This window comes from Alexandromys fortis, unplaced genomic scaffold, assembly GCF_014885135.2.
Source record: "Alexandromys fortis isolate MF-2015 unplaced genomic scaffold, M_Fortis_MF-2015_v1.1 scaffold_84, whole genome shotgun sequence".
Classification (NCBI taxonomy): Eukaryota; Metazoa; Chordata; class Mammalia; order Rodentia; family Cricetidae; genus Alexandromys; species Alexandromys fortis.
The window spans coordinates 4497525-4515716 of record NW_026068017.1 but is presented as its reverse complement, the minus strand read 5'-3'; the positions used below and the strand labels follow the sequence as shown (position 1 = coordinate 4515716).

Genomic DNA, 18192 nt, shown 5'->3' with positions numbered 1-18192 from the left:
TGTGTGTGTCTCCAGTGTTGGTCTTGTGTGTGTGTCTCCAGTGTTGGTCTTGTGTGTCTGTGTGTCTCCAGTGTTGGTCGTGCATGAAACAGTAAATTCTGAATGAAGAGCCGGATACAGGAATCCAAGATGGATGCGAAGCCACTTTTTCTGAGGAATTGTTGGGGATGGGGGTTACAGAGCCCACAACAGTTGAAGTTTAGGAAGCTGGTGCCCTCTGGTGGTTTTAGTGGCACAAATAGCTCCATTCCATCCATATACTCACTCTTTTACATGAAAATTTGGAACGTTTTCTTTGGTGTGTGTGCATATGCATGTGTGTGGTTTGTGTGTCTGTGGTACATGCCCGAGCGTGCAAGCATGTGGAGGCTGGAGAACGGAAGTGGCCCTTATTCCCTTGAGAGAGTCTCTCACTGAAGGGGAAGCCTGTCTGTCAGGTCCCAGGACCCCATTCTAGGGTTACAAGTACAGGTAGCTTCCTCACTTGACTCGGTTTTGTTTTGTTTATTTTGTTTTTCAAGACAGGGTTTCTTTTTTTTTTTTTTCTTTTCTTCTTTCTTTGTTTTGTTTTGTTTTTTGTTTTTCGAGACAGGGTTTCTCTGAAGCTTTGGAGCCTGTCCTGGAACTCACTCTGTAGACCAGGCTAGCTTTGAACTCACAGAGATCTGCCTGCCTCTGCCTCCCTAGTGCTGGGATTAAAGGTGTGCACCATCATGGCCCAGCTCTCACCTGAGCCAAGTATACCTGGGTCACTGGTCACAGGTGCTCCACTGACTAGCTCGTTCTAATAGCAGGAATCACACAGCAAGCCAGCTCCACACTCCAGGCTGCTGACTGTGCACCTGCTCTTAGCATGCTTTTTCTTCAAATCACTCAGCTAACCTTTGAGGCTAACTCACCACACCGCCACGCAGGAAGAAGTTGTACTCATCCATGTTGAGCTTGCCAGAAGTCTCCAGGATCTTGGCACACATGTGAAAGCTGAACAGTAGCTTGTGGCGCTCAAAAAGGGTCCGGCAGGTGTACCTACGAGGAAAGGACAGGGAAGGTGGAGGGGGTGATGTGGGGTGAGGCCCAGCATGGGTACTCATTGTGTAACAGTCATACCCAGAGACTTCCAAACAAGGAGTGTAGTCAGCATCTAACCCAAACCTCATGGAAACAGCCAAGGACTTGGGAACCTTGAGAGATTGACATAGTTTTCCTGGAGTTCACTAGGCATTCAGTTCATTAAACAAACAAAACATCAATTATTCCCTCACTGTCTTGCTGGGCAGTATTCTGCAGTCCAGAAGACACAGAATAAGTAAGCTGTAGTTTCTGTCCTTGAGGAAGTCGTGTACCCTCCCCCACCTCAGGAAGGACGTACCCTGAGCAGGTGGTCAGGGTAAGCCACTGGGAGTCCCGCACAGAGGTGGGAGTGGTATCAGGGGAATGTAAGGCATGCTGTCCAGCTGTGCCTGACACTCTTAGAAAGATCCCGGGAGGATCTGGAGAGTAGCTCGGTGGTTAAGAATTCTTGCTGCCCTTTCAGAGGACCCAGGGTCAATTCCAGGCACCCATGTGGCAGCTCACAACTGTCTAATCCCAGGGGATCTGACACCTTCACACAGACACAAATGCAGGCAGAACACCAATGTATATTAAATAAATAAATAAATCATTTAAAAAGAAAAAGGAAAGTTCCTGAGAGCAGGTGCCTTGAGGTGTGTGGTGACTACTCAAAGGCATGGGAGCTCGAGAAATTGAGTGTTCCAGGGACAACTACAGGGGAAGAGGGCATGGGGTCAAAGTCAACAGTGCTGCTCAGGCAGCGGGCATGAAGCGGGGGCAGGTGGAGGTCAGGTCACAGAGGGCTTTGGGGATCCCTCAAGAGATGATGACCACTGAAGAGGTTAAGCTGGGAACAACAAGATCACCTGGAGAACAGACCAGGAGGGACACAGCAGCAGGGTGGGTAACCTGAGAGGGGAATGCTATGCAATCTGTGTGAAAACGTGCACAAGGCCCAGCCGTGTGGACATGTGCACCAAGGCCCAGCCGTGTGGACATGTGCACCAAGGCCCAGCCGTGTGGACATGTGCACCAAGGCCCAGCCTCAGGCACCAAGGCCCAGCCGCAGCAGTCAGGAGAGCACGGGAGGGAGAAGTGACTAGAACCACAGGAGCAGAGCCCAGCGCTGACTGAAGCTAGGAGAATAAAGAGTGACTCCCAGCTGCTGCCAGGAGTGACGGGTTGGTGGGGACACCATTCAGGGATGAGGACCCCAGAGAAGTGGGCAGAGCACACATGTGATCTGAAGCAAGCAAACTTGAGGGGCTGCAGCAAGTCCAGGTGGACAAGTCAGGGGCTCTGCTGCTCAACATGGGAACCAAAGGCTGGCGTGATGGCTCAGCAGGCAAGGGAGCTGCGGCCAAGCCTGGAGGCCCACATTTGATTTGGGAGCCCAGAAGCCGGAAGCAGAGAATGGACTCTGATCATCACAAGCTTGCCGTGGCACAGACGTGCTGTGACGTGTGCATGCCACCCCACTACAAAGTAATAAATGAAGGTAAACTAAAAAAAAAATCAAACAAAAGAAATTCCACGGATCGGGACCAACAGCTCCCAGGAAGCTTATTAGAGTCTCAGACCCTACCCCACACCTGAACCCTGGTCTGTGTGTCTGTCTGTGTGTGTCTGTATGCTCACATGTGTGTGGCTGGGCGACATGTATGCACAACAGAGGGTTAATGGCTTTCTTCAATTGCTCTCCACTTTGATTTTGAGGCAGGACCTCTCACCAATTCAGTTAGAGCTGCTTGCGGAAAAGTTTCAGGGATCTTGTCTTTCTTCCACAGTGCTGGTATTACAGGCACACACCATTGTATCCAACTTTTTTTTTTTTAAATATTTTTGTGGTTTATTTAACTTTATTTTATGTGCATTGGTGTGAAGTGTCAGATCCCCTGGAACTGATCTTCAGACAGTTGTGAGCTGCCATGTGGGTGCTGGGAATTGAACCCGGGTCCTCTGGAAGAGCAGTCAGTGCTCTTAACCACTGAGCCATCTCTCCAGCCCCTGTATCCAACTTTTTTTTGGGAGGGGGTCGAGACAGGGTCTCTCTGTAGCTTTGGAGCCTGTCCTAGAACTAGCTCTTGTAACCAGGCTGGCCTAGAACTCACAGAGATCCGCCTGCCTCTGCCTCCCGAGTGCTGGGATTAAAGACGTGCGCCACTACTGCCTGGCATATCCAACTTTTGATGTGGGTTCTTGGGATCTGAATTCAAGCCTTCATGCTTGCACAGAGAGCAATTTACTCTCCCTCCACTCAGATCTGTATTTAACACCTCCACTAGAGTCACACTATGTCACACGAAACCAGGGACGCTTCAGCCACTCGATCCCCTGCCTTGGGTATGTCCTCAGACCTGTAGACAGCATAGGTGTGGTAGTCGTTCAGATACTCGATGCGGTCCTCCAGCTTATTGCTACGATGGCTCTTGTCAATGCTGAGGATAAAGAGGCTGATGTAGGCATCCAGCGAGAACTGGTACATGGGGTCAATGCGGCCCATATCATTGAGCACGAAGAACAGCACTGAGGCCCGCTGGGCACACGGACGGTAAGCCTGGAGGGGTCAGTAAGAGTCAGGGCCACAGAGGGGCAGGCACAAACGAGAACTCAGGAAGAAAGGGGTCTCAGGTCAGTCAACCAGACCGGAGGGGACAGAAGCTCACCTCTCTGGCCAAGTCAATGTTGATCTCTGTGGTCTCACTGGTCTCTAGTTGCTCTGTGACCTCAGTGGCTGTTATCTTGGACGTCTGAAGCGTGTTCACCAGCTGCACATCATCCAGTAGAGAACCTGTGGCCTCATTCAACAAGCTAGGAGGAAGCCAGGAGACACCTGGAGTCAGGCATTTGGAAGTCAGGGGGAAGGGACTCCTGTTGGCTCCACAGGGTGCCGCTTGTGTCTCCTGGGAGCAGAGGTGGTGGGTGGGTTGGGGTGACGTGGGGATGAGGATGCCGTTCTCACCGGAGGATCTCATCCTCCAGCTCCTTGAGCTTTCTCTTCCCGGCGGCAATGTTGATGACCAGCGAATCCTTCTGCTCTTCCAGCTCAGGACGCTCCTTCCGAACCACAATGCCCAGCAGTTGGGCTTCCAGGCCCTGACAAGGCCAAGACACAGAGTGAGGGTCCCATGCCTGTGGCCTCTATACCTGCCACCCTTTTAGACCGCCCAAGTCCCTCTTCTCCATTGTCCAGCTCAAGCGTGGCTCTCCCCTTGTATTTCTCACACACTGCAGCCCACCCAGCTTCATCCCAGCCCCAGCCCTCACTTACCTGTTCCTTAACAGCGAAGTTGACAATGGTGGTCTTAGCTGAGGTCTCTGGGCTGTAGTGGGGATTGGAGAGCTTGGTGGTGAGGTAGAAACGGAAATTGGGGTTGTACTCCACCTCCTTGTCACCAATGCGCATCAAGAGCCGACCACCTGCATCCACAGAACGGTTCAAGGCAAGACTCTTCGATGATCAGGTAAGGGCTGACTCATTCCCCATTGACATACAGGTCAGTGACTCAACCTGCCTTAAGGCTTCACTGGGGCCTAACCCGTTGGGACGCAGCCCAAGAGCCTCCCTTTCCACCCTAGTCTCCTATTTGGCCAGTCTCTAGGACCAGCTCACAACAAGCCTAGGCTCTGACCAATTCGAGCTACAGATTTGTTGAGCACTGGGTTGAGGGTGGGGTCCAGATACTCCTGCACATTCTGAAGCAGCACTGGAAATCCAAACTGGATGGCGTTTTCTAGAATGCGGAGGTAATCGTGCATCTGCATGTCGATGACCTTAAGGCCCTGGAGAGGGATGGAAGGAGCTTGGAGGAATACAGTAGCCAAGAACAGGACCTCAAGAAGAAACTAGGTGGGGCTGGGGAGATTGTTCAGTAGTTAAGGGCACTGGCTGCTATTCCAGAGGACCTGGGTTCAATATCCAGCACCCACGTGGCCGCTCACAACTGTCTGTAACTCCAGTTCCAGGAGATCTGAGACATTCACACAGACAGGTAGGCAGATGAAACACTGATGCTCATTAAATAAATAAATTTTTAAAAAGAAGAAGAGGAGGAGGAGGAGGAGGAGGAGGAGGAGGAGNGAAGAAGAAGAAGAAGAAGAAGAAGAAGAAGAAGAAGAAGAAGAAGAAGAAGAAGAAGAAGAAGAAGAAGAAGAAGAAGAAGAAGAAGAAGAAGAAACAACTAAGCTTGGGAGACTCTCGGGGGCACCCAACAACTGCCCCACATAGTACCTGGTTTCCTTCCATGTTCTTAATCCACTTGAGGGCTTGGGCCTGAGGATCGATCATGAGGGCCCACCTGAGAGAAGAAGCCACCGTCAGAAGACAGGCTCTGCTCCTCCTCTGCCTCTCACTCCCGGAACTGTTCTCACCTGTTGCCCCTGGTGACGATGATGCCATTCTCAGTAGAGAATGCATCCGAGGGTAATCCCTGGATGTTCCAGTCCCGAACTTTGGTAGGATTGGACAGGAAGCTATCAATGGCAAAGCGAGGTGAACAGGGAACCTGAAGCTCCCGGATCTGGGGAAAGAAGAACCCCCAAATTCAGCTAGACTCCAGCGACTCTGCCTCTTGCTTGCACCTCTTCCAGGGCACACCCCAAATGCTCCCTTATCACACCTGGCCCCTTCTCACCTTCCTGATCCAGATTTGATTGACAATCTCATCCCGGTAGTTGGTCAGAAAAGGCCCCATGTAGGATAAGAAGGCAGCTGCCAGCAGACAGTCACCCACCAGGTAGCCCAGATCCTCCTCCAGGCCCTGGGATACAGTAGAAGGTGGTAAATGCCTGGGACCCCAGACCTCTGGAGATGGCTGAGATGCTTCACAAGATAATCTCCTTGACTCTGGCCTAGATCAAAGCCAGTCTTCCCTTTCTAAAACCCTGCTCTCTGAGGACTCTAATTATCCACAGATAAGATCTAACCCTTTCCTGGAGCCAGAAACTCAGGAACCAGAGACAAGATGGCCGCCTGTTACCTCTTAGGAAGACAAGCTGTACCAAGAGGTCTAGTGTGCCTTCCAGCTCCCTCACGGAACCCACCCCCAGTGGAAGGATGCCATTCCTTGTACATTCTCACCAAATGTGAGAAGGGGAGGGAGAGACACCCACTGTCTACTCTTGGATTTCCTAAACCCTGGTGCCCTCGTTTTCCCTGACCATTGCCTCTCAGTGGACGCAGGGATAGGCTACTTGGGGGGAGTGGTCACTGTTGCAGCCCACCTCACCTGCACGGTCTCCTCCCATCGGGCCTTTTCACCAGCCAGTCCAGACACCAACATTCCTGCTCGCTCCAGTTTCAGCTCCATCTCCTCAGATTTCTTGCGAAGCTCCTCCTTCTGCGCCAGCTTCTCATCGTACTGCTTCTTGAGCATATCCAGTTTCTCTGCCACCTAGGAAAGATTGCTACGTGGTGGATGGAACACACTGGTTTTAGGTCAAATCCTGACTTTGCCACTTGAAGTTGCCTGCCCTTGGGTCAATTAATGTCTTTGAGGGCTGGTGAAGCTGACTTGAATCAATTCTCTAGGACCAGCTCACAACAAGCCTAGGCTCTGACCAATTCGAGCTACAGATTTGTTGAGCACTGGGTTGAGGGTGGGGTCCAGATACTGAACATTCTGAAGCAGTACTGGAAATCCAAACTGGATGGCGTTTTCTAGAAATTCGAGGTAATCGTGCATCTGCAGGCCACAAACACACAGATACACACACACGTGCACACACACACACACTCACACACACACACACGTGCGCTCCAACTGGAGAGCTGGGAGACAGAGAGACAAGAATCATCAGAAGCTCTAAAGCCAGCTGCCTCACCAAGGTAGAAGGGGAGGCCTGGACTTTAGCAGCCTTTCCTCTGGCCTTCAGACACAAGCTGTGCGCATGCTCACACTCACAAACATCACACAGGTCATGTTTTTTGAGGCACTGCTTCCCTCGTGAATAAAATAAGAATAATTTTGGTTTTTCGAGGCAAGGTTTCTCTATAGCTTTAGAGCCTGTCCTGGAACTAGCTCTTGTAGATCAGGCTGACCTCGAACTCACAAAGCTCTGCCTGCCTCTGCCTCCCAAGTGCTGGGATTAAAGGTGTGCGCCACCACCGCCCGGCTCAAAATAAGAATAATTCTACCAGACAGAAATGTATCAAGGAGTGAGGGATGTATATTATGTCAGGGGAGTTTCATTTCTCTTTCTTCCTTCCTCCTCTTAGAGCCCAGAATTTACCTGATAATGAAACTCAAGCCTAGGAAGACAGAGCCCTCATGCAGCAGGACTGAGCAGGTAAGAGGCTGGGATGTATAGTAACTCCCGTGTGAGAGGACATGGACCAGGCCCGCTGTTCACCCCCAGCGCAGCGTGCCCCATGGATTGCCTCAGAGAATGGAGGTGGCAGGACTTGCTCTCCCCAAGACTCCTGACACCCACATCAGCGGCATCAATACCATCTTTCATTCAGAACTCCTGAAAAGAGTCTTCCAGCCGGGCGATGGTGGCACACGCCTTTAATCCCAGCACTCGGGTGGCAGAGGCAGGCGGATCTCTGTGAGTTCCGAGTTCGAGACCAGCCTGGTCTACAGAGCTAGTTCCAGGACAGGCTCCAAAGCCACAGAGAAACCCTGTCTCGAAAAACCAAAAAAAAAAAAAAAGAGTCTTCCAGTGAGAGACAGGAAGCCATGCAGGGTGGGTTGGTCCGTAAATCCAGCACCTGGGTGGCTGAGGCAGAAGGACCACAAGTTCAAGGCCAGCCTGAGATATATAGACGGGTCCAGGCCAGCCTGGGTTACACTAGTGAGAATGGTCTCAGAAAGAGGTGTGGATAGGAGGAGGCAAAAATCTTCCCTATGAAGCAACCTTTATAGGTCTCAGCTTCCCTAAGGAAAGCCATCAACAACAGCTCCAAGGCAGGGATCACAACAGAAGAAACAGATTAAGAGGATACCAGGGTTTCCTTTAGAAGCAATGTCATGGCTGGGAGCCATGGTGAATACATTGACTATCACTTTAAGACCAGCTGTACAGGGGCTGGAGAAATGGTTCCACATTTAAGAGCACTTGGTGATCTTGCAGAGGACCCAGGTTCGATTCCCAGCATCCACATGGCAGTTCACATAACTGGTAACTCCAGCTCCAGGACATTTGATGCCATCTTTTGACCTCCATGGGCATCTCACACACACACACACACACACACACACACACACACACACACACACACACACGCTGCACATGCACAATGCAGGCAAAACACCGTATGTGGAAAGAATCTTTAAAAAACTTTCAAAAGACTTGCTATATACTTTAAGGTAGTTATACTGGTAGATTTTATGTGTTTTAAAACAACTGAAATAAACTCCCCTCCAAAAAAGACTGTGTTTCTCTACACCCCGTACGACAGCAAATGCTCATTGCTTAAACTGTGTGTCTTATATTAATCTGCCAATGGAGAATTCCCCACTAAATTTAAATTCATAGCTCACAGTTTCCCGATAACTGAAACCCTAGTACAGCAAAATCCAACATCATCTCCATCTACCATCATTCATTCCTTCAGGCACTATTTGAGTTTTTGCTGTGATTGTTGGGAAAAAAAATAATGGTTTGGAGAGCATAATTTTTTTGGAAGTTATATATGCCCATGAAATGTTTACATTTCTTTTTATTCCTAACTGATATTCATTGAGAGTCTCGACTTTGAATTAAGATAACCTTTTTTTTTCTTTGTTTTGTCTTTTGAGACAGGGTTTCTCTGTGTAGCCCTGGTTGTTCTGGAGCTCTCTTTATAAATCTGCCTGTAGCCGGGCGGTGGTGGCACATGCCTTTAATCCCAGCACTCAGGAGGCAGAGGCAGGAGGATCTCTGTGAGTTCGAGACCAGCCTGGTCTACAAGAGCTAGTTCCAGGACAGGAAGCAAAAAGCTACAGAGAAACCCTGTCTCAAAAATCCAAAAAAAAAAAAAAAAAAAAAAAAGAAGGAAGGAAGGAAGGCAAAGACCAACTCCTGTGCATTGTCCTCTGACCTCCACATGTATATATATATATACACGCGTGCACACGCACACATATACAATGTAAATTAAGAAGAAAAAGGGGGCTGGAGAAGTGGCTAAGCAGTTAAAAGCACATATTGCTCCTGTAGAGGACTCAGATTGATTCCCAGCACCCGTGCTAGGGCAGACAACTGCCTAGAACCCTGGCTCCACAAAGATGTGACACCTCTGGCCTCTGGCATTCCCCTTCGAATAACCCCCCATACACACATACACACGGAGTTAGAGAGGCTGAGGAAGGAAAATGACATGTTCAAGAGCTCAGGGCTGCAGAGTGAGTTTAAGGCCAGCCTGGGCAATGCAATGAAGAGCCTATCAAAATAAAAAACATTTACCAAGGGCTAGAGGGCTGGGAACATAGCTCATTTGGTGGAGTGCTTGCCTAGAATAAACCAAGCCTTGAGTCTGATCCCCAGCACCAAATAAACCCAGGCATCATGGCACACACCTATAATCTCAGTATTTGGGAGTCGGAGGCAGGAGGACCAGGGGAGTTCAAGGTCATAAATTCAAGGCCAGCCTGGGCTACAGGAGGAGACTCTGTCTCAGGAAACAACGTGAGTTCGATTCCTCAAACCCATAAGAAGGAAGGGAAGCAAAGCAAACAAAAGATGAAATTGGATCTTAAATTTTGCAACCTTTATCAATAACAAGGGGAAGATCTTAGCTTTGCCCATCTGTTTACTCTGTTTTGTTCTGTCTTTTGAGATGGGGCCGACACCCCTGGAATATATGGGCCCAAGCAATTGGTCTCAGATGCCTTTGCACAGGGCTCTCCTGCCTGCTTCCTCTCACAAAGCTGTTGTCCTTGAATACATGCAGCTCCCCCACTCCCTAACATTGTGAACTCCGTGTTTGTCCAGAGAATGAATCATCGGCAGCGACTCCAGAGGTTCCATTGTTTGAGTATAAGGGAGCGACTTAATCGCTTGACCCAGGATGTGACTCATCCGAGCCAGGAACCTTTGCAAGTGGGTCGCCTTACCTGTGGCTGTGACCTCCTGGGAAAGAGACAGGAAGAGAGAAGGCTTTGTGAGAGCTAGGGGGAGGCTATGGCCACAGGATGTAGGGATGGGGATGTGTGCAGAAGCCTGTTCCTCCAGCCCGGATGAGTTCTCTGCACAGGCCAGACCAGAAGAGGCCTTGAGGACATCTGTACTTCTGACAGTAAAAACGACTGTGGTGGGAAGAGAGAGAGACCAGCTATGGACAGGGCAACACAGAGTGGCAAACATGGTGCCCAGCCCAGCTCTGTTGGTAATCAATCAATAGGTGAATAAAAATTCACCCAGAAGCATGTGTAATGTAAAAAAAAAAAAAATTATGTGTTTGTGTGTTGCCTTAGTTACTGTTCTATTAATGCTGGGAAGAGACACAGGCTAAGGTAGTTTAAAGGAGAGGGTATTTAATGGGGATCCCTTGCACATTTTCACAAGGTCAATCTGTGAGCAGATAGGCGTGGTGCTGGAACAGTGCCTGAGAGCTGTACCTCCTGATCTGCAGGTGGGGGGGGGGCAGAGAGAAAGACAGAGGAGGCAGAGGAGAAAGGAGAGAGGAGAGAAAGAAGAGAGAAGAGAGAAAGAAAAAGGAACCAGAAGCAGAGAGAGAGAGAGAGAGAGAGAGAGAGAGAGAGAGAGAGGAGGCAGAGGCAGAGAGAGAGAAAAAAAGAGGAGAGAGAGAGAGAGGAAAGAGAGAAGAGAGAAACTTGCCTGGCATGGGCTTTTGAAACCTCAAAGCCTGTCCCACACTTTCTCCAACAAGGTCACACCTCCTAATCCTTCTAATCCGAGTTGGGCAATGCTAGCACACACCTTTAATCCCAGCACTCTGAAGGAAGAGGCACATAAATCTCTATGAGTTTGAGGCCAGCCTGGTCTACTAAGCGAATTCCAGTTACACAGAGAGACCCTGCCTCAGAAAAACCAAAATAAATAAATCCTTCTAACCCTTTCAACAGTTCCTCTTCCTGGTGACTAAGCATTCAAATATATGAACCTATGGGGGCCATTTTCATTCAAATCACCACAAGTCTGTATGTATGTGTACTTCTCCGTGTATGTGTACAAACACTGATATTAACACAGATCATCTTTGGAAGGAAGGATGAGTTTTGTAAAAAAATTCATGGAGTGAAGTTGAATGCTACAGAGCAGAGGGGGAAGACTTTACATTGTATATTCTTCTGTACCTTTGAATTTCAAATTAATTTCAACGTGAGTGTATTATCTAGGAACGAAGTTGTATGTATTATCGTTTTGTTGTTGAGACAGGGCCTCTTTATATAGCCCTTGTTGTCCTGGAACTCACTCTGTAGACCAGGCTGGCCTCCACTCACAGAGATCCGCCTGCCCTTTCTCCCGAGAGCAGGCACTGAACACATGCATCGTCACAGCTAGCACATTGTCTCTTAAGGCTGACTAAAAAATCAAATAACAGACAAGGAGTTCTGAATTCTTGTGATAGTAGCACTTGACTGTTCTTCATGGTTAGAAGTCAGCTGTGCATGTATCCTGCAGAAAGTTGCCTACCTCGTCTACCTTCCCCGACTTCTAGACAGCCCTACCCCCACCAAGTACAGACACCACCCCCACTGCTGTTCCAGGCCCACAGTTGCCATCCTGACCCTACTGACCCATTCCCTCGTCAGAAACTAACCCGCTACCCACACGCCATCAGTCAATATCCCAAAGCCTATTCCAAGGCTGTGACAGAGGTAACTGTGGATCTCCAGAACACTTTGGGGCAACAGTGTCCTGTGACCCACAAAGACATGGGGCCCTGGGAGCCTTCTGCACCCTATGCTTCGGACAGACCTAAACAAGACCTGGTGCAGGGGAAGAGAGCTCACTGCTGCACTGTAACAGAGTTGGGTGCAGAATAGAGTGGGGAAAGATGGTCATGAAGAGAGGACCGGACAGAAGGCCAGATGGAAGCTCACCTCCCGCAGCTTTTCCTGGGCCTCTGCTAAGGCTGCTTGCTTCTCCTGAAGCTGGGCCATGGCGGCATTCATGCGGATCCGCTTGGGCTCAACCACTCGGTACAGACGCCCATACAACTGTGAGAAAAGACAGCCAGGCTTCCGGGGGCCCCCACCAAGCACCTTCCTTCTCCTCTGTGCCTGCCACCCCCCAGCTTGTCCAGGACAGCCCCCTCGGTTCCCACTCACTCTGGCCACCGCCTACCTCCATGGCCCGCACCCACATGCAGAGGGATTTAGCAGCCAGGGAGACCCTGCCGATAATATCAGGCTGGAAGTCAGGCTGGGCACAGTAGGCGCCAATCTTCTTCAGCACCTTATCTGAGATGTTGTCTTTATCAAAGTTGATCAGCGACTTGATGAAATTCTGTTCACCTGTGGTGTGACATTTTGAGGCCTCAGCCAGAGGGCCAAACCCTATTCCTGCCCAGCTCCTCCGCCACTCCTTATTGTTAAAGTCCCCAAGGCCAAGATATTTGACCTCTTTGGATCCTTCTCCCTTCGCTGGCATCCTCTCGGGCCCCAGGGCCTCCTGGATCTTCCCAGCCTCATCTCCTACTCCCTTCCCTTGACAAACAGTTAAATCCCCCCATCCCGGCATTCCTTCTATGTGCTCTGTACTTTCTTCTGGACAAAAACTGGCAAACTGTAGCTATATTCTGCTGCGGGAGCCCAAAGCCGAGAAAGCCACAGATTGAAAATAGAGTCCCAAGGCCAGACAGACGGCGTGGTCAGTAAGGTGCTTAAAATACGCGTGAAGTGTTTGATCCCCAAAACTGAAATAAAAAGGTAGGTATGGTAGCAAGCACCTACAATCCCAGCACTGGGAAGGCAGAGTGCCCTGGTGAGTTAGCCTGGGTAACCAGCGACCCCAGGCCACAGTTAGATGCCCTGTCTCAAAAACAAAACAGGCGAACAGTTCCTGAGGAACAACACCCATGACTGACTTTTGACCCTCTTAGACAGACAGACAGACATGCACGCACGCATGCCTGCACACATGCATATACCCACTCACACATCCCACACATGAATGTGAACACACATATACACAAAGAAAGAGTAAGCGAGACAGAGACACAGAGAAAGAGAGAGAAGCTGTTTCTTGTTCTCTATTCTTGTCCCTCTTTGGCATGGAGACATTCTTGCCCTGGATCTTGCCATGCATTCTGACTGCTTCAGAACAATTTTCTTCTGGTTATGGTGAGAGGAGCCAGTTCCTGCTATATACTCCTAAAGAATCCTAACAAATGTTTAAGGTTCTTAATCTCTGTGCTCCTGAGGGGGCAGGGTCTGCAGTACCTCAGTGACTGTTACAGAAGGCCTGAGGGGTCTCTGTGGTACCTCAGGTGGCCCTTGCAGATGATGAACTACACTTGATCAATAAACACCAGACAAATGGAAGTCTCTTCCAACAATGCCCTCTGCTTACCCAGCTGCCGCTTTGCCTCTGCCCACGTGGGCTCATTGCCCCGGAGAATCATGACTGCCTGCATTACCATCTCCACCTGGGCAGGGGGTCTTCCATACGACTTGATCTCACCTATATCTTTCTTGTTCAGAGACTCCAAAGCCTGGGGAAAGGGATTAGCTGAGAGAACTGGGCCAGAGTCAACTCAGATAGCAAGACGAGTCCTTCCTGGACACAGGGCCAACTATGATGCCACCTCTCCCCTCTCCCCCCTTCCCCAGCAACTCTGAGAGCAAAGAAGGCTGGCCCCATCCCCACTCCTGGCACCATGGTACCCGCATGGCTTCTTCAAGGGCAGGCAATGCCTCCTCTAGATCCTTCTGGGCATTGTCTGCCAGTGCCTGACACTTGACTTCTTCAATAGCAATCTTCTCACTGTTGGCAGTGACCGCCTAGAGATGAAAAGAAGACAAAGGATGGACAGGAAACCAAGGATGAGGTGAGTAGGGGGTAACTGATGGGGCCAGGGAGCCTCTTCCTGGAGACCCTGGCAGAGTGGGCGCAGGGGGCAGGACCTCTGACCTTCTGCTGCTCGTCCGCTTCCCGCTTCTGCTGCACGATGATGACCAGGTACTCTTCGCACTGCTTCTGGAACTCGGCCACCTTTTTCTTGGCATCCTCCAGCTCCAGGGACATCACTTCTACTTTTTCTCTAGTTTCATCAATCTTAAACAATCCAGTCCGCAGCTTGTTGGCTTGGTCCAGCAGCTCCTGCCGTTTTTCTCCGAGAAGCCTGTAGAGGAAGGAGGAGTCCTCCCATAATGGTCCTTCCCCAAACACCTCAGTTTCTCCCTTTCTGTGGCCACGTTCTGCCCTCACATACGAACATAGTCTGCCTCCTGCCTTTCCATAGCCTGCTCAGGTCTTTAGCATTTCCAACAAAGTCTCCGCAGGTCTTCTTCTCCCTCTCATTTATTCTCTACACCATGATCTAAATCAGGTTGTTAAGTACCATTCTGACACATTGCTTCCTCTACCTGGGCTCTTCCAGAGACCACATCGTGCAGCAGGCACCTGGATCGCAATGGTCCATAAAACATGAACCCATCCAAAGGGGGCAAGTGAACCCCACTTAGCCTCTCCCCCTCTCTGTGGGAATCAACAGAAGGACAGACTTCCTACATTTCTCTTAAAGAGAAGCCAGAAATCTGGATTTTTTAAAAAAGAAATATGTGGTTATTTCCTGGACTAAAGGGTTTATCAAAATGATTGGTGGGGCTGGAGACATGGGGCTCAGTGGTTAAAAGCACTGGCTGCTCTTCCAAAGGACGCAGGTTCAATTCCCAGCACCCACACGGCAGCTCACACCTGTCTGCAACTCCAGTTCCAGGGGATCTGACACCCATGCACATAGAATAAACTTTAAAATGATTGCTAAATAGAAAAAGGTGGAACGTTACCCTGTATGTCCAGACACACAGGGCTCACTGATACAGCACTATAAAACAGTGCCCAGCACATAGTAGGTGCTTAAAAAATACATGTTAAATGGGCGAATTGATGCTATTATCGTCTTTACAAATTGTTTTTCCAACTTGAATCAGAATACCCAGTCCATGTGACTGCAGTGGATTGTGCTTTTGATCCCAGTCCTAGGGAGGAGGATTGCTGTGAGGCTACCCTCAGCTACATAGTGAGTTCAGAGCCAGGCTGGGCTACGTATGTGAGACACTGTCTGGAGGAAAGTCAAATAAGATAAAATATCCTCTCTGATAAGCCAGCAACAGTGTTCCCCTGACTTCCACAAACCACTCGGCTCAGCCGAGAAACTGACAGACAGACAGACATCTGAAACAGCATGGGGCTTGGTCTCTGCACCTGAAGTGGGGCCCCAGGCCTTAGCCTGTGCGATCTGATTCTAACTCCAAGTAGACAGTTAGGATCAAGAGGAATTGTAAGACACTCAGTCACTGTGTTAAGGAACCGCTTGGTGTGCGGGGAAATCTGCCCACATAGCTGATATTCAAAGCAAAGTACTGGGCTAGATGTGAGACAGAAAACACTTCGCTTTTTCTGGTTTTTGTCTGCGCTGCTTGTATTTTTCATTTTGGTTATATTCCTGTGCTAAGGTACCCGCACATAGATCTGTATCTCTGGCCCTATTTGTTTGTGTATTTTTAATTTGATTTATTTTTTTGAAACAAGGTCTCACTATGTAGCCCTGGTTGTCTTAGATCTCCCTGTGTAGACCAGACTAGCCTTGAACTCACAGAGATTCACCTGCCTCTGCCTCCTGAGAGCTGAAGCAGGAGCCACCATTCCCAGCCTTGTGTATGAGACAAGATCTTTGTGTGTAGCCAGACTGTCCTTGAATTCATAATCCTCCTACATCAGGCTTCCTAGTGGGGACTTATAGGCATGTGTCACTATGCCCAGATATTTCATACAAATGGCCAGCCTAAGGGACACTAGACAGAGAGAGGGAAGGATTACAAATATTATGGTAAACTCCCAGGTAACTTGCGGTCTGGAAAATATAGAGAATCGTCCCAGTAAATAAGGACAGACAGGGTATGAGGAGGCAGCGGAGCCTTGGGTCCATGACTGGAGGTCCAGCCTTCCCCACAGAAGTCCCTCCTCTCATTAACTTCCCTCTGTGACTCTGCCATCCCACCTTAGCCACATCCCCCAGCCTGTCTCCTTGGCCACATCCTGGGTATTTTCACCAATCAACACCTTTGAAAGACACAGCCCCCGGCCCTCCTTGTTTCCCGGTTTCCGTACTTTTTATACCCAGACACGAGCTCCATGTAGTTTGTGGGTGTGACATAGTTGTGTCTCCGCAGTTCCAACAGCATCTTCTGGGAGTACTGAGCCACGGACCAGTGCATGGTGACAAAGATCTGGGCCACTTTCCTGTGGATCTGAAGGGAACAGCACAGGGTGGAAGACAGAGGGTGTGGATCAGGGGGATGGAGGGGAGGCGCGGCTGTGGCCAAAGCGTCAGGAGGGAAAGGCTCACATTCTCCTGTGTCCCCAAGTCCACTCCTATCAGGTATTTCTCAGCCACCTCTAGCAAGGCCTCCCGGGGCCACTCTGAGAACCAGTTGATGGTGGTGCAGTTCACCAGGGCTGGGTACTGGCGAATCCAGTTCCTAGAGAGAAGGCAAGGGCGTTAAGTCTCCGCACTGACGCCCTTGGCATCCTAACACATGCCCAGCTGCTTTGCAGATCCTGGGGGCCCCGTCCCCCCCTCCTATCTGCTCGTGCGGCTCTATCTCCACATGCACAGGTCCACACATTTAGAAATGGTCTCTGATCAGAAAGGCCCGGATCCACGTTTTGTAGATGTTGATCTTGAGCAAGTGTCTAACATACTCAGACATCAGTTTCCTCAGCCTTAGGAGGGGATTAACAGTATATATATATACACCAAGGTTGTTGGAAATTTGGTGAGGTAACCCAAGAAGAATGCTTAGCACGCACCCCTGTGATAAATACACCATATGCCATAAGTTAAAAACATATGCAAAACAGTAACCCAGTTTGCCTTGCCCTCTTCATAAGTTTATTTTGGTTTTATTTTTTAATTTTTTATTTATTTTTATTTTATGTGCATTGGTGTTTTGCCAGCATGTATGTCTGTGTGAGGTGTCAGATCTTGGAGTTACAGACAGTTGTGTTTTGCCCTGTGGGTGCAGGGAATTGAACCCAGGTCCTCTGGAAGAGCAGTCAGTGTTCTTAACCACTGAGCCACCTCTCCAGGGCCCCCCCACTTTTTTTTAAAGACAGGGTCTCACATACAGCCCTGACCATGCTGGTTCTTGCTATGTAGCCCAGGCTGGCTTCAAATTTGCAGCAATCTTCTTGCTTTAGCCACCCGAGTTCTGAGATTATAGGTGTGCACTGTCTTGCCCAGCCTCCTCCTTCTAGATCTGATTGTCCTGAAATATCTACTTATACCAAGGATGGATTAAAAAATTGCTATGTGGGGGCTGGAGAGATGGCTCAGTGGTTAAGAGCATTGCCTGCTCTTCCAAAGGTCCTGAGTTCAATTCCCAGCAACCACATGGTGGCTCACAACCACCTGTAAAGAGGTCTGGCGCCCTCTTCTGGCCTTCAGGCATACAGACAGAATATTGTATACTAAATAAATAAATAATTTAAAAAATTGCTATGTATACATACTTTGCCATTCTATTTATCCTCTAATGAAAAAGAAGACAATCTTGTCATACGGTACAATATGGATGAAACTGGAGGGCATTATAGAAGTGAAATAAGTAAGTCACCGTTCCACATGTCGTCAAAGCCACCAAATTCAGAGATGAAAAGTAGAAAGGAAGTTTCTGGAAGCTGGGAGTGGGGATTCACTCTGCTGGGAAAACGGGCTCTAGTGGGCTGTTCCTGACACTATGGACCTGTGGAGGGAGTCACATGGGACCGGACCCCCTAACAGGCAGCGTCACCTGAAGGGGTCTCCCACTGGGCTCAGGCACAGCACGATGTGCAGGTTGTTCCGCACGCGCTCAATGAGGTAGGCGAAGAGGCTGTCGGAGGATTCTGATATCTGCTCTGCCCGGGCCTGGTCTATGATCTGGCTCTGGATCTGGACAAAAGCCACGCTGAGTCAGAGCACTCACCGCAGAGTGAGCCAGACAGCAGGTTAGGCTGGAGGACTGAGGCTGGGGGTGGGGG

At 49.6% G+C, this 18192-nt stretch overlaps 1 protein-coding gene across 1 annotated transcript in view; it reads right to left on the bottom strand.

Annotated features, from left to right (window-relative positions):
- Nucleotides 1-18192, bottom strand: part of Dnah2 (dynein axonemal heavy chain 2) — a 128432-nt gene that overhangs the window by 11048 nt on the left and 99192 nt on the right. The window contains 18 exon segments of the mRNA XM_050162494.1: nucleotides 900-1026; nucleotides 3411-3610; nucleotides 3720-3864; nucleotides 4016-4149; nucleotides 4325-4473; nucleotides 4686-4836; nucleotides 5285-5351; nucleotides 5425-5573; nucleotides 5688-5813; nucleotides 6282-6446; nucleotides 12045-12161; nucleotides 12289-12458; nucleotides 13516-13657; nucleotides 13830-13946; nucleotides 14077-14287; nucleotides 16279-16418; nucleotides 16517-16649; nucleotides 17964-18103. Of these exon segments, the coding sequence (XP_050018451.1) occupies nucleotides 900-1026; nucleotides 3411-3610; nucleotides 3720-3864; nucleotides 4016-4149; nucleotides 4325-4473; nucleotides 4686-4836; nucleotides 5285-5351; nucleotides 5425-5573; nucleotides 5688-5813; nucleotides 6282-6446; nucleotides 12045-12161; nucleotides 12289-12458; nucleotides 13516-13657; nucleotides 13830-13946; nucleotides 14077-14287; nucleotides 16279-16418; nucleotides 16517-16649; nucleotides 17964-18103 (2583 nt within the window).